The 16,457-nt window shown below is 46.4% G+C and overlaps 1 protein-coding gene across 1 annotated transcript in view; it reads left to right on the top strand.

Annotated features, from left to right (window-relative positions):
• LOC115087563 (kinesin heavy chain-like) overlaps positions 1–16,457 on the top strand; it is a gene marked incomplete at its 5' end in the record, with an annotated part of 88,614 nt that overhangs the window by 13,991 nt on the left and 58,166 nt on the right. Inside the window, 6 exon segments of the mRNA XM_029594929.1 lie at positions 1,519–1,583; positions 2,664–2,773; positions 9,261–9,362; positions 12,078–12,138; positions 12,960–13,031; positions 15,158–15,262. Of these exon segments, the coding sequence (XP_029450789.1) occupies positions 1,519–1,583; positions 2,664–2,773; positions 9,261–9,362; positions 12,078–12,138; positions 12,960–13,031; positions 15,158–15,262 (515 nt within the window).

Raw genomic sequence — 16,457 nt, 5'->3', positions numbered from 1 at the left:
GGAGGTGTCACATGTGCTGGTTTTCCTGCAGCAGGAGTTGTCCAAGGGTTTGGCTTACAACTCACTTCGTGTAGAGGTGGCTGCCTTGGTGCACTTAGAGGCAGGTTTCAGGGTAGGATTCTGTCTGTTCATCCGGACGTGGTAATGTTCCTCAAAGGAGCTAAGCTGTTATGTCCTCCGGTGCAAAAGATCTGCCCGGATTGGAACCTGAACCTAGTAATTCGTGTCCTTTGCGGAACCCCCCTTTGAACCCTTGAGAAGGGCTATCCTGAAGGAATTGACTCTGAAAGCAGTGTTTTTGGTAGCTATTTGTTCAGCTCGAAGGTTTTCGGAACTTTAGGCTCTGTCATGTAGGGATCCATTTTTGCAGATTTCCGAGAATTGAATCTCATTGAGGACAGTGCCTTCCTTTGTTCCTAAGGTGGTATCTGCCTTTCATGTTAATCAGGCAGTAGATCTTCCTGGTTTTCCAGCGTGGTTGATTCTCCTTAGGATAGAGAATTACATCTTCTGGATGTGCGGCAGACACTGCTTCAGTATTTGGAGGTTACTAATGCTTTTCGTCGCTCAGATCATCTGTTTGTCCTCTTCAATGTACTGAAGAAAGGGGACAAAGCCTCTAAGGCTACCATGTCTCATTGGCTTAGGGAGGCCATTTGTTTGGCTTACATTTTAAGGGACGACAAATTCCTGTTGGCTTGCGGGTGCATTCCACTAAGGTGCAGGCTGCTTCCTGGGCTGAGTGTCAACTTCTGTCGCCACAGGAGATTGTAGGGCAGCAGTGTGGTCCTCAATTCATACCTTTACCAGGCATTATCATCTGGATGTCAGGGTGCAGGATGATTAGTCCTTCGGGGAGAGTGTCCTGTGCGCAGGTCTATCAAGGGCCTGCCTGGTTTAGGGGTGCTTGGGTATATCCCACTGGTCTGGACTGATCTGGGTATGCTCAGGAAAGGAAAATTGGTTCTTACCTGCTAATTTTTGTTTCTATAATACCACAGATCAGTCCAGAGGCCCTCCCGTTTGATGTTGAAAGACTGATTTTCTGCCACATTTTGCTGCTTAGTACAGAATGTTTCTGTTTAATAAAGAATTTTTCTCTTAGAGGGCAGTTATGGGATTCCCTTCCTTGTCTTGTTTGGTTCAGGTTTATAGTTCAGGGGAATCTAACCTTTAGTTCCCTATGTCTGCGTGAAGGGGTTTCTAAAGTATCTTGGCTTGGGTACAGATCAATACTGAGGTCCTGCAGGTGGCACTCTCAGTTAAGTAGCAGTGCTTCAAAGTTTTGTTCTCTGACTCCATCTGCTGGAAGGATTGAATAACCCACTGGTCTGGACTGATCTGTGGTATTACAGAAATGAAAATTAGCAGGTAAGAACCAATTTTCCTATTTCATACATTATATCAGTTATAACAGGAATATAACACATGCTTTAATAACATGAGATGAGAAGAGAGGACAGTGAATTATCATTATTCTTATCACTGCTGCTGACTGCTGTGTCTTGATCTTTCCAGAAACAGTGCATGAAGTGGTTATGAAAGACAAAGAGCAGGATATGCAAGAGGCTGAAGAGATGAAGGTGAGGTGGGAAAGAGAGCCAGTGGAAGGGAAGGGGAAGATGGGAGCAGGAGAAGGTGGTTGAGATGAAAGGTGGGATGAGGATAGATGGGGGAAAGACAGTGGGGAATGGAGCATAACATGAAGGAAGCTGATGCGGTAAAAGGTATGAGGGAGAAATCTGGGGTTGAAATCAGGAGATTGCAGAATGTTAGTGAAGGTGAGGAGGGGACGGGTGAGACAGAAGATCTTATCTTAAAAAGGATAAGGACAGAATAGAAGCAGTCCAGAAAAAGGTGACCAAAATGGTGTGGGGTCAATATGGAAAGCCATATAAGATGAGACTGAAAGGCCTTATGTATGCCCTGGAAGAGAGAAGAGACAAGGGAAATATGATACATACTTTCAAGATCCTAAAAGGAATTAATGATGCACAAAAATCAAAACTCTTCCGATGGAAAGGAAGCTATAAAACTAGGGGTCATGAAATTCCAAGGAGGTCGATTTAGGAACAATGCCAAGAAATATTTCTTCATGGAAAGGGTGGTGAATGCACAGAATGCCCTCTCAGAAGAGGAGGTGACGAGAAGAATGGTAATGGATTTAAAAAGGGCATGGGACAAACACAGAGGATCTCTAATGGCTAGAGAATGGAATGAAGAAATGGGGTAACTTTCCTATTGCACCTAAAGTTTACATTTTTGCTTGGGGATAGTCTGCAGGGAGTGACAGTTGCTACTAATCTAAAGAAAAAAAATCTTGCTGGGCAGACTGGATGGACCATTGTGGTCTTTATCTACCGTAATTCACGATCTCACTATGAGGGGGAGGGAGGGGAACAGGACATGAGGTGGTTGATAGAGTGCACATGAGGATGTGGATGCATGGGGAGGCAGTTATAGGGGAGAGAGAATAAGGCATACTGGTAGCAATGAGATGAAAGTGAAGAGGGACAGAAGAGACAGCGGAGGGAAGAGGAGGGGAGCAGGGCATGCTGGAAGCTGGTGAAATGAAAGGAAGGTGAGGGTGGACTGGGAGAGGAAAGGAGAGCACGGCACAGAGGCAGTGTACATTTCATCAGGGCTCATTTCATGTCCCATAGAAGGCGCTGGAGCTGCAAATGGAGAGTCACCGGGAGGCGCATCACAAGCAGCTGGCCCGTCTGCGGGATGAGATCAACGAGAAGCAGAAGATCATTGATGAGCTGAAGGAGTAAGTACTCGCCCAGGACTCTGAACAGCGATAACTTCCCAGCCCCAACCTCTGCTGCCTTGCAGTTGAGACTTGGATTTCTCTATGATGGTTTCTTCTGAAAATCAGAGAGATTGCAAAGAGATTGGGGTGAAAAGGCTGCTTTAGACTTGCTTGGTCTCACTAAGGGCGACAAATTCTAGCAGCTAGATCAGCCCTGGAGAAAACTGCAGTATCTTTTATTGGACCACCATAAGAATTATCCAGAGATGGAGAAGCACCTGAGCTTTTCCCACCACACACGCCACTTCTTCGGGTGTATTAGATATTTCGATAATGCTCAGTAAGGCTGGGGGCACTTCTTGCAGTACAGAAGGTCCTTGTATAACAATGCACAGTTTCTTATTGATAAGAGTCAGGTAGGAAGCTTTAAGGAGAGTGACTGTATATGATTGTAAAGAGTAAGGAGAGTGGTTGCACATAATGGTATCCTGATGAAAGCCAGATGGGACGTAATGAGAGAGGCCATGCATGATGGACCCCTGAAGAGAGATGGCTAAAAAGCAGTTACTGTTGCTTTTAAGAATGTGAATTTTTGATAGGATTTTTAGTCTCTGTAAATATGATTCCCTGTACGTATACAGATCAGTCCAGACTCCTGGGTTTTGCCTCCCCTCCAGCAGATGGAGACAGAGAAAGTTTTACTAACACTGCCATATAACCTAGCATGCCACCTACAGTCCCTCAGTATTTCTCTGTCTCCAGCAGATGGTAAATGTGCAAAACCTGCAGTCATACTTAAAAAAAAAAGAAGGAACAGGATAAGCTGGTGAATTCCTCCCAGGAGGTTGGTAGGTCCTGGTAGGGCCACCCCTCCTGGTTTTGAAGTGGATGAGCAGGGGGTTGGGGACCCATGTTTGCTCGGTCCTTAGTCGCCAGAGGTTGAAAGCTGGTAGAACCAGTTCCCTCTCCTTCAGAAGGGACTACAGAGTCTGTGGCTTCTCTTCAGTACAGGGAAGTGATGTCTGTTTAATTTTGTTTGTTGTTAAAGTAAAAAAAAAAAAAAGAAAACTGAAGAGAAGAGTGAAAGGTGCTGCCGTTGGGCGGCAGAGCGGGGCTGACACCAGTTGCAACTCAGCTTCGCAGGCTCTTGTAAGTTTTTTTCCCTCAGGTGATGGTCTCCCGCGGTTGGAGAATGAAGCGTCTATAGTTGTGCACAGTGCGGGGAGTAGCGCGAGTGGTTTTCCTTAAGTGTCCTCTTGGAGGGAGAGGGCAGTTCGTGGTTCTGATCAGCAGCGTGGTCTCACAGGCTTCTGCCTGCACCGTGGGAAGCATTGGATCTGTTCCCAGGCAGCACGGGAATGGCAGCCATCTTGGCCTCATTCGTGACTGCTACTGAGACTGCGGAGGGACGGAGGGGAGGGGAATTTCCCTCCACCGCTGTCTCCAGTCGATCCCAACCCCGAGGAGGCCTGGGGGCCCCGGGGGGGTCAGGCAGGGATGGAAGATGGCCTCCTAGGGGGAGGATTCACATGGTTCTTCCTCTTTGTCAGTGGATTTTGTACTTTTATTGCACAAGGCGTATTCGGTCTGGAGAGCTGCAGGGCGGCAGAGCTCAGGCCTCAGACTGCCTCTGGTCCATGGGCCAAGAAGAGATCCAGGGTTTCAAGGGCTCTGGGGGCTACCAGGGTTTGGCAAGCCTTTAGGGGGCCCTCGCAGAACTCCGCGATGGATGATCTTTCGGAGGGTTCTGAGGTCGGGGTACCAGCAGGATCGGATCCTCCACAAGTGGATCCTCCCTAGTGATCTTTCATCTGTGGATATTTCATCATTTAGGAGCATTACCTTTTAAGAGAAAGTGCTTTTTGGAGAAGATTTGAAGGATCTGATAAAGCATCTGGGAGAGAATAATGTTCACAAGTTACCTGAAGACAGGCCTAAAGGGGTGAGGAATTCCTCTTCTGGATGCTTTAGGGATGCGAGGGAACAGGCATTTTAGCCAAGGACGGCCTTTGACGGGATTCAGAGGCAAGCCTCGGGGAGGCAGCAGTCTTGGAACCCATCTTTTTGAGGTTGAGACCTGAATAGGGATAGCTCTGGCCAGGTAGGCACTGGAGCCAAAACAGCACAATGAAGCGAGGCTGGTCCACTCCTCCGTACCGGTTATAGGGTTTCAGTTGACTCTTTTATGAGGAGTGGGCCAAAATCACTACGGACCAGTGGGTCTTAAGTGTGATAAGGCAAGGTTATGCTTTAGAATTTGCTTGTCTGGTAAAGGACCTGTTCATGGTCTCCCCTTGCACCTCCATGGAAGGGAGTCGGGTGGTACAACAGATCCTTGACTGTTTACAGATGTTTGGAGCTGCTATTCCTGTTCCTGTGGAAGAACGAGGGATAGGACGTTACTCCATTTATTTTGTGGTTCCAAAGAAGGAAGGGTTTTTTCATCCAATTCTAGATTTGAAGAAAGTAAATGTGGCTTTCAAGGTTCCTGCTTTTGTATGGAAGCTCTCTGCTCAGTCATTGCTAGAGATGTGAATCGTGTGATCGATCGTCTTAACGATCGATTTTGGCTGGGGGGGAGGGAATCTGATCGTCGCAGTTTTGTTTTTTAAAAAAATCGTTTAAATCGTAAATTGGGGGAGGGCGGGAAAACCGGCACACTAAAACAACCCTAAAACCCACCCCGACCCTTTAAAATAAATCCCCCACCCTCCCGAACCTCCCCAAAATGTTTTAAATTACCTGGGGTCCAGTGGGGGGGTCCCGGTGTGATCTTCCACTCTCGGGCCACGGCTGCGTTAATAGAAATGGCGCCGGCGCTACCTTTGCCCTGTCATGGCAAAGGTAGCGCCGGCGCCATTTTGGTTCCTGTCCCCTGACGTCACGAGCGCAGGAGATCGCTCCCGGATCCCCGCTGGACCCCCAGGGACTTTTGGCCAGCTTGGGAGGGCCTCCTGACCACCACAAGACTTGCCAAAAGTCCAGCAGGGATCATATGACAGGGCAAAGGTAGCGCCGGCGCCATTTCTATTAACGCAGCCGTGGCCCGAGAGTGGAAGATCACACCGGGACCCCCCACTGGACCCCAGGTAATTTAAAACATTTTTGGGGGGGTTCGGGAAGGTGGGGGATTTATTTTAAAGGGTCGGGGTGGGTTTTAGGGTTGTTTTAGTGTGCCGGTTTTCCCACCCCCCCCCCCCCCCCCCGATTTACGATTTTTGACGATAAATCGGGGGAATATCTATTGTATCACGCCTAACGATTTTTTATGATTTAAAATATATCGGACGATATTTTAAATTGTCAAAAAACGATTCACATCCCTAGTCATTGCAGTGATGCGCAAGTGGGAGTTCTTGGCGACCCTGGATCTGACCGAGGCGTACTTGCACATAGGAATCCGGCCTGACCATCAGAGATTTCTACGGTTCAAAATGTTTGGCATGCATTTTCAATTTTGCGCCCTGCCGTTTGGGCTGGCAATGACTTCATGGACTTTCACCAAGGTGATGGTGGTAGTGGCAGCAGCCCTCAGGAAGGAGGGGTTGCTGGTGCACCCATATCTGGACGACTGGGTCATTCAGGCAAAGTCGGAGGCCCACTGCAGTCAAGCGGTGGCTCTGGTGCTGCAGCGCTTGCAATCACTCGGATAGATAGTGAATTGGCCCAAGAGTCATCCTGTGCCGTCTCAAGTGTTGAAGTTCCTGGGAGTGCGCTTTGATTACAACCTGGGGAAGGTTTTTCTTACAGAGGAGTGCATTGTCAAGTTGCAGTCAAGTTTGCAGATTGTTGGGGAACTAGGTGCCCAGAGTCTGGGATTACTTGCAGGTTCTTGGCTCCATGGCGTCCACATGGGAACTCGTGCTTGGGCGTTTGCTCATATGAGACCTCTGCAGGCAGTGTTATTTTCCCGGTGGGATCCGTGGTCGGAGCAGTTTCAGCTTTCACTGCCGCTTACAGAGCTAGCCAGATTGAGTATCTCATGGTGGCTTGGTCGGGTCCACTTGTGTTGAGGGGTGGACTTGTATGTTACAGAGTGCACAGTGGTTACCACCGACGCCAGCCTCTCCGGTCGGGGAGCTGTCTGCCAAGATCAGTTGGTGCAAGGCCAGTGGTCAGTCGAAGAAGTGGCATGTTCTATCAATTGGTTAGCGATGAGAGTGGTGCGATTGGCGCTGAGTGCATTTCTTCCTCTCTTGCGCAGCCGTCCATTCAGAATCTTGTCCGTCATTGTGACAAGGGTGACTTATATCAACTGGCAGGGTGGTACCTAGAGTCGAACGGTGGCTCAGGAAGCTCGGGAGCTAATCCACTGCGCAGAGCAGCATCTGGCATTGATAGCGGCTTCTCACATAGCTGGGACTGACAATGTGCAAGTGGATTTTCTCAGCCATCAACAGCTGGACCCCGGAGAATGGGAGCTGGGAATGTAAGCAATGACTCTCATTTCTTGCAGGTGGGGCAAGCCCTGTATGGATTTAATGGTAACTTTGTGAAATGCTAAGGTGCCCTGCTTCAAAGGGAGTGCGGAGCAGAGGGAGTTGACGTCTTGGGTCTTCCTTGGCTGCAGGACTTTCTGCTGTATGTGTTTCCGCCATAGCCGCTGGTGGGCAAGATTTTGCGAAGTGTGGAGGTTCACCCGGGGCACATGATTCTGGTGGCTCTGGAGTGGCTTGGAGGCCTTGGTTTACAGATCTGATCAATTTAGCGGTAGACGGCCCGTTGAGGCTTGCTCATCTGTCAAAGCTTCTGCACCAATGTCCCATATTTTCAGATCAGGCGGCTCGCTTCTATCGCGCAGCTTGGCTTTTTAGAGGAAACACTTGAGAGAGAAAGGTTACTCTGAGGATATTATCTCTACTCTTTTGCAGACTAGAAAGTCTTCCACCTCCTTGGCGTGTGTGAGGGTCTGGAGAGTTTTTCAGGATTGGTGCACGGAGTCGGGGGTTGTCCCTCTGCAAGCTTCCATCGCAGATATTCTTGCAAAGAGGTTTGGTGAAGGGTTTGTCCTTTAACTCCCTCAGAGTTCCAGTGGCAGCTTTGGGCTGTCTTCGAGGCTAGGTGCACAGAGCGTCTCTGGCTGCACATCCGGATGTTGTGCATTCTCTCCAAGGAGCGAAGCATTTGCACCCTCTGGTTCAGAAGCTGTATCCCTCCTGGAGCCTTAACATAGTCCTGAAAGGCATGTGTACGACACTGTTTGAGCCTCTTTAAAGGACCTCTATAAAAGATCTCACTTTAAAGGTGGTTTTCTTGGTGACAATTTGTTCCGCTACATGGATCTTGGAGCTTTAAGCCTTGTCATGTAGAGATCCTTTCTTGAGGATTTCGGATTCAGGGGTCTCCTTGCGGATGGTTCCAGCCTTTCTGCCGATGGCAGTATCATCTTTTACACTTAAGTCTGTCAGTGGAGCTCCTGGCTTTCCCAAATTTGGAGGCTACAGTGACTTATGCGAGAGTTGCAGCTTTTGGATGTCCAGCGCGCATTGTTGCAGTATCTTAAAGTTACTAACAGCTTCTGGTTGTCAGATCACCTTTTTGTGCTGTGGCGTGGTGCAAAAAAAGGGGCATAAGGTGTTAAAAGACACAATTGCTTGGTGGAATGTCAGCAAGTGTCACCGCAAGAATTTGCAGGGTGGCTACTTGGAAATCTTTACACTTTTACCAGGCATGTCTGCTGCGAGGCAGGGCCACAAAGGGAACGGCAATGGTGTTTCCACCGTGCCACGACATTAAGGACCACCGAGAGGGGGCAGCGCGGGAGGCACTCCCTCCGCAATGCGGAGAGGCCCACGCTTGCTCCCGAGACAGTGGCAGGAGGTGAGGAAGGCCGGCCACGGGTAACACTCACCCTATTTAGGGAAGCTTTGGTACATCACAGGAGTATGGGTACGTACAGGGAATGGAAAATTTGGTTCTTACCTGCTAATGTTTGTTCCTGTAGTACCACAGATCAGTCCAGAGTCCCGTCTGGTAGACGTAGGGCGTTCAGGAGAATCCACTGCTCATTCAGGGGATATTAATTCATGGTTGGTATTAGTGTTTCTACTATCTTGGCTTTAGTACAGGTCAATACTGAGGGACTGCAGGTGGCACGCTAGGCTATATGGCAGTGTCAGTAAAACTTTCTCTGTGTTCATCTTCTGGAGGGGAGGCAAAACCCAGGAGTCTAGACTGATCTGTACTACTACAGGAACGAAAATTAGCAGGTAAGAACCAATTTTCCTATAGCTTTGAGGTTGGTACTGCCCAATGGATGTTTTTATTGATTTTATAATTTTATCAGGTATATTAGGATTTGATTTGTGCCACTATTTAATCTGTTATATTTTATGGTCTGTAACTTTAAGTCATCTAGATCCTTTGATTGAATGGGGTATCATAAATCCTGGAACTAAATAAATAAAGCATGGTCCTAGATGATGGCTTCCTGATGAGAGTCAGATAGAAGGAATTGAGGAGAGACTTCCCTTATCACTTCTACTCTCTGTTTCGCTTCCTGCAGCCTGAACCAGAAACTGCAGCTGGAGCTGGAGAAGCTCCGTGCAGACTATGAGAAGCTGAAAAATGAAGAGCAGGAGAAGAGTTTCAAACTACAGGAGCTGACGTAAGTCCTGCATTACATGGGTCATGGTGGGGATAGAACTTGACCCTGTGCATTCCTGGGGCCATGCACAGCTTTTTCCCCCAGCCTGCTATAGAGTCTTGTGCTGTAAACAGCACAGAGGCATCATGCATATTCAGCGCATAAGCCCACATGGCCAATATATACCATAAATTAGAAAATGGGAACTTAACAGCAGCTTATCTAAGGCCAGATGCAGCCGGTACAGACTGGTTGGAAAAGCCCACTGAGCCTTGATTAAAACAAAATAAGGCAAACTAATATTTAAAAACTCTGGGAGGCAATTTTCAGTAGTGTGCATAAGTCAGCATATATGTGCATAACTCAGCGTGTCTAAAGTTAAGGCTGTAATTTTTCTAAACTGTGTGACGGCAGTAGGACAGTTTATAAAAACATGCATATTTCCACCATGAAAGGATATGTGTAAGTGTTGGTACGCACACATTTTTTTATAATGCAGGGATTCGCACAGTTTGTGCATGTATTTTATAAAAGTACGCACATATATTTTTCCCAGGAAATAATTATAACCTGTGCATGTAATAACCCTCAGCTTATGAGCAGAGGCAGTATTTAATTACTTCTATGCGTACCGTGCTTATGAAAATATTTACTTGTGTGCGTACTTCTCTTCACCATTTCACCAACACCTCTACCACTTCACGCTGATCCCCCCACAAATGAATCCAGACCTCTGTCCAAAAACTGCAGGCAAAAGACAAGTGTGATTTCATTTCCGCAACTCCAATAGCGGGGGTATAAGTGTACATGCAAGTTGAGCATACACCACTTACAAAATGTTTGTGTGCATGCTTCTGCAAGCCGCCACGGAATGCCTTCTTTTTTACTTGCATAGAAGTATGTGTAAAATGGCAAGTACGCATGTACATCCAATTGCAAGGGCTATGTTCAAGCGTATATATCCCAGTTTTACTTGCATAGCCCTGACGTACATCTTTCAAAATTGTCCCCTTGATATTATGTTGATTCCACATTCTAACAGTGATAAAACTATTGGCTGTGGGAATAATCAGGTGGTTGCGCTTGCGGTATTGCTAGCTGCTTTTCCTTTTTACAAAAGTCCTGATACAGTCTGTCAGTGTCATTTTGGACATAGCAGCGATAAGCCTGGGGCCCAAGGGGGCGTGCCAGTCGCCACTAGCGCACCAGGGATTCTTCAAAGGGGGAGGGTCTTGAGGGAAGAGAGGCATTTTTGGCCAGTTAGGGATGGGGCAGGGCTTGAAGGTAGGCACTTAAACATTAAAAACACTTGTTTTTCACTTAGGCCGCCTTAAGGAGCGGCTGGAGGGTGTGAATCCAGAGGTCTCTGGAGATGGCTGGGGGTTTTACTGAGAATAGGAAGGGACATAAGAACATAAGAACAGGCCATACTGGGTCAGAACAAGGGTCCATCAAGCCCAGCATCCTGTTTCCAACAGTGGCCAATCCAGGCCATAAGAACCTGGCAAGTACCCAAAAACTAAGTCTATTCCATGTAACCATTGCTAATGGCAGTGGCTATTCTCTAAGTGAACTTAATAGCAGGTAATGGACTTCTCCAAGAACTTATCCAATCCTTTTTTAAACACAGCTATACTAACTGCACTAACCACATCCTCTGGCAACAAATTCCAGAGTTTAATTGTGCGTTGAGTTAAAAAGAACTTTCTCCGATTAGTTTTAAATGTGCCCCATGCTAACTTCATGGAGTGCCCCCTAGTCTTTCTACTATCCGAAAGAGTAAATAACCGATTCACATCTACCCGTTCTAGACCTCTCATGATTTTAAACATCTCTATCATATCCCTCCTCAGCCGCCTCTTCTCCAAGCTGAAAAGTCCTAACCTCTTTAGTCTTTCCTCATAGGGGAGTTGTTCCATTCTCCTTATCATTTTGGTAGCCCTTCTCTGTACCCCTCCATACAGTGAGGGCTGATTGGTCCCTTTAAAACATAGTGGTCCCAGAAGCACAAAGACACATGTTGGAGCTCCTGGGGAAAATTAGCTACGGCTCAGGAGTTGTTGCTAACTTTGAATCAATTAACACAGCTTGCAAGTTTTCAGGTGTTGCATTATTTAATATACATGTTTTTGGTTAGTAATGAGTTAATTAGTATGCATTTGCATGCTCATTAGGTCATTACCATACTTGTGGTGCCAGGGAGGGTGCAAGGGGAAATATTGTGTGGTATTTGAAATACCATGTGTTGTGCTATTTATTGCTTGGTAAATGCTTAACGCTGCTTAGTAAATGACCCCCCTTAGGCACATAATTTTTAGTTGAAAATTCTAAATAAAAGCACCTTAAAATGAGGCCTCTAAATTTAGGGATGCAATTAATTTGCCAAAATTTAGTGGCCTAATTTAGGTGCTTAGTGCTGAAAATCACTGCTAGGTGCCTTTATTTCTCGATCCTAACTCTGCCCTTGTAGCTGCCCACTTTTTTAGGAACCTAAATTTAATAACTAGGCCTTACTCAATTTACAAAGTGGCTGATTTAAGCTCCTAACTCCCTAATTTAGGCACCAAAACCCTTTGAAAATTGATCTCATAGAAAGGGAGCATTCTCTGTGTAATAAATGGAAACAGCATGGACTGGGAGCTCAACAATGGCTGGGCCTAGTTTGGAGTGTTTACAGGGCTGGCAGGAAGTGATGTCATTTCTAATATGACTGGGTTTTCTTTTCCCATATCACAGATTTCTCCACGAAAGACACGAGCAATCCAAGCAGGATCTTAAAGGCCTGGAGGAGACAGTGGTAGGTATCTTCTAAGGGAGCCGCAAGGGCTGCACAGCATAGGCGCAGCTTCTCACCTATGACTCTTACTGCAATTGGGGAAGGAAGGAACCATTGCTTTCTCATGGATGTTGGCTTTCATTCACTCCCAGGCTTGTCTCAGTGGGTTATCTCAGGTTGGGGGTAAGTTCAAGAATAAGGGCTAAGTGTTCCATCTTGTTATCAGGTCCCAAAAAGCAAAGTATGGCAATTGTTTGCAGTCCTGAGCCTTCCAAATAGTGAACAAGAACAGTACCAGCAAGGCCAGGAACAGATCTGGGGTTTTCTGTTTCCTAATTAGATGTTATCAGACTTGAGGGGGGGGGGGTCTCATTATGCCTTCCTATCTGTCTAGCCTTTCTTTTACTCTTCTCATTCGGCTCTCTTCATCGTTATCATCATGCTCAGCCTTTTGTTTTTCTGAATCTCATCAGGTATCCACCCTACATGGTCTCTTTCTACACCTCTCATTAGGGAGCTATCATGCATGGGCCTTTCTCGTTACTCCTTCTCTTCTGTCTCTCAGGAGAAAGTCTTTCTTCTTCCGTCTTTCTATTCAACCCATCAGGGAGACACTACAAAAAAACCTTAAGCATTTTCCTTCTTGCCTGTGTCATCCCTTCCCGTATGTTGGCTTACGTACAACAGAGACCCGTATCTGTGAAGAGATGAGGGTGCATTTTTCTCCTTTTGCTTACAATGTTGTGCACAGACCAGGGATTGTGGATGCTGCATCAGGTGACATGTCTCGCCACTGTATAGGAGGCTATTTTAACAGCAGCTTTTTTTCCTCTCTCATGCAGGCCCGAGAACTCCAGACCCTCCACAACCTTCGGAAGCTTTTTGTTCAAGACGTCACGAGTCGAGTTAAGAAAGTAAGCAGGGCTGTTGGTTGTGCCACTATCTATTTGGCCTGTTCCATATTGGCACAGCTCCAGGAATTGAAAGAAGCTTCTCTTCCTGAGCTAGAGGTTGGGAGGATGGAATGGGGACAGGCCATGGAACCAGCTTCAAGATTGACATCTTTTAACCAGTATTGCAGAAGCGGGGAAACATGGTATCTGGGTGCACCAACCTACTAATTATATCACTGTGTTTTTCTCATAAACTGTGTATAAAATAGTCTTGCTGAGGGCTCTGAACAGTCACACTTAGGGCCTGATGAACCACAAGCAGAGAACCATTGCCCCAGAGACAAATATAAGCGGCACATATAATGTAAGAGGCTTGGGAGGTTAACTTTTCCCAAGTATAATTTGCCTGAATCAGATCAGAGACGGCCCAAGAGCCTCAACCCGCAGTGACAGGACTAGAGTCAAGCAAATAAATTTTAAAAGGTGCACACGTGCGCCCATAAACACATGTATTGGGCATGCAAGCAAAAATATGCTCAGTTTTATATCATGCGTGCAAGTACATGCTTACTCATTTGAGAGAGAGCGAGAGAGAGCCTCTTTTAAAGAGACAATCTGACTCTCTAAATATCCCACTGTAAGAGGGGCACTTTCAACTCAGGGTGGGTTTTGGGGGGAGGCAGTGTTACAAGGGTCTACAGACCCTTGTGCCCTAGGTAGACCAATGTAACACCGCCCCCATCAACCCACTCTGAGTTAAAAGTGCCCCTCTCTCGCTCTTCCTGTCCCCAGGATCTCTCTGGCCCAAAATCTCCAGACTTGTGCCTCATCAGGACCAGTAGTAAAGTTACACAGGTAACATGGCAAAATTCAGGATTTACACACCTACATTTTGGGCCCCATTCCAGAATGCCCATTCCCCATCCCTTTTTTGCCTCCTTATTCTTGACACGGGCACAGGTATGTACAAGCGTGTTTCCCCAGCTTTTTAAAATTCGTGCTGCTCATGCGCGGCCCACATTAATATGTATGGGGACGTTTTTGCACGAGCAACACTTTTAAAATCTACCTGAAAGTGAGAATGTAGCATTTTGACTCCAATTTACCCATGGCCTGAGGCACTGCCAGAAGTGAAGACTGGGAGCATGAAATGATGTTGCAATGCAGGCCCAGAGCAATAACAACAATGAAAGAGCTGTCAGTGTTTCTTGTCTGCCCCGTGACTACCATGTCCCATCCCCTTCCTGCAGGGCCGGCGCTTCCATTAGGCGAACTTCGGCGGTCGCCTAGGGCGCCGAGCCGTAGGGGGTGCCGAAGAGCAGCCACGTGGTGCCACAAGCGGGGCCTATCCTGCTCGCGGCAAAGAGTAATAGAGACTGTGTGCTTCTGAGAAGCACACAGTCGGTGCTGAAAGAGGTAGGGGGCGCGACCTGGGAGGGGGCGCGACCGGGGGGCGGCAGCGCACGGGTCGCCTAGGGCGCCCAATACCCTTGCACTGGCCCTGCCTTCCTGGAATTGCAGCGAATGACATTCCTCTGTGGCAAGTGCAGGAATCAGCTGCAGCAGTACAATGGCAATAAACATTAATGGTGGAGGCCACAACTGGATAAGGTGGCAGTGGAGCTGTTGCTGGTGTTGCTATGCCGCCACTGTCCTTCTCTGTCTTCTGTTCTGCATCCAGGAATTTTTGCCTTACACTGGGAAAGCAAGTCAAATGCTGCTGCTACCCTTTCCCTGAGCATCAGGTGTATGTGCCTGCTGCCAAAGAATGTCTGAGCCAGCTGGTTGGCTGGCACTGCACTATTGTTTTTAAAACTTGAAGGCTGGCTGTACTGATCTCCTGCATCCCAAAATTAGCAAAGCAGGTTCATGAATTTTGAAAGCACTTGCACAGGCTAGCTGGTCAGCTTCCCCAAATAAGATATCCACATTGCTCATGGAGACAAATGAATTCAGGTGCATTCAAGCTGGGTGAAATCTAGGTGCTGCAATGTTACCCAATTCCAGGCAATTTGTCCTCAGTGGATACAAATTGGCCCAAGATAATCAGAGGAGCGATCCATTCAGTCATGATTTTAGAACTGTTGCAATGTATTCTGCATTTGTTCTGACTGTTTTTTCTTCTCCCTCCTATCTTCTTGGAGCAGAGTTCAGAGGTGGAACCCGAGGACAGTGGGGGGATCCACTCCCAGAAACAGAAGATTTCTTTTCTTGAGAACAACCTGGAGCAGCTTACAAAGGTTCACAAACAGGTAAGCCTGATAATGGGAGGAAGGGAGCTTGGAGCAAAGCAATTTGGGAAATATCTAGCTTACCACAGAACAAGGCTCAGTCAGCAGGGCTTAGGTTGGGAAAGTGAAACTCTAAAATCATATTAAATAACTGACTTTTCCACAGATATACATGCATTTTTAATTTATGTTGTTTTATTAATTACATGGCATGGTATCCCACAGTAAATTAGATAGTGTATTGAACAATACAAGAAAAATGTATTAAAGAGCACTCATAGATGCGGTTTGCAAACAAACTCAGAGTATACAACTCTTATAGTATCATTTATACCGCTAACATTTTAATCGTAGCCCCCAAAAAAATTATATCAATTTTTCAAAAAATCTTTCTTTAAACCTTTGTGCATGTTAAATCCAGACCTAATCCAAAACTCTAAATTTCTATCCTCAAAACAATGTTATGGGTTTTTTCCTTAAAAATTTCAATCTTAAAGCCATGACACAAACAGCGCTTTCAAAATAATCTCATTTCTGAAAGCACCAACATCACAGCATGCTGTCAAAATGTGTATATCTCAAATAGTAAAGTAGTTATTTAGTTACCTGTCTCAGGTATAGAACTATTCATCTTCAAAAATCCAAAAGTATTGTGCGGAAAATGAAACAGACACAGCTGTGTCTCGGTGTCACCACATGCCTGCTGTCAAGGCTTCTCCCCGTCTCTTGTTATTTTGTAAAATGGAAACTTCACCTGAATAAAGCTACCAGAGAATATGATGTGTCAGAACACAGGATCGGTTCCAACCAATCAGGATAAACATAAAGCAGAATCAGAATTAAAAAATAATTCCACAAACAGGTTCTTAAAAAATGGTTTCTCACTCTATATTATTAGCCTGTGCGGTTGCACAGCTTCTTTTTCTGATAAAAATATGCTGGTGTGGCCACCTCTGCAATGAATTTTTATTTGATCAATGACAAACCAGATAAGATCCTCAAAATGATGGTTGAACTTCATACAATCAGACACTAGCGGAGCTGCCATTTTGCCAGTGGCTGTGTAACCGTCTCTAATCTCAGAAAGGAGGCCCAGACAACTGATCCGTAAAGATAGACTTTTATTGCCAGCAAGATGCAGCTAAGGCAAAGGCTTAGTACAACTGCATGCCACGCCCCTTTGAGAGCTGGCTCTTATACATTCTTCATTTCTTAT

The sequence above is a fragment of the Rhinatrema bivittatum genome, chromosome 3, assembly GCF_901001135.1.
Source record: "Rhinatrema bivittatum chromosome 3, aRhiBiv1.1, whole genome shotgun sequence".
NCBI lineage: Eukaryota > Metazoa > Chordata > Amphibia > Gymnophiona > Rhinatrematidae > Rhinatrema > Rhinatrema bivittatum.
The sequence above is the reverse complement of the archived record's forward strand: the minus strand, read 5'-3'. Positions and strand labels throughout refer to the sequence as shown.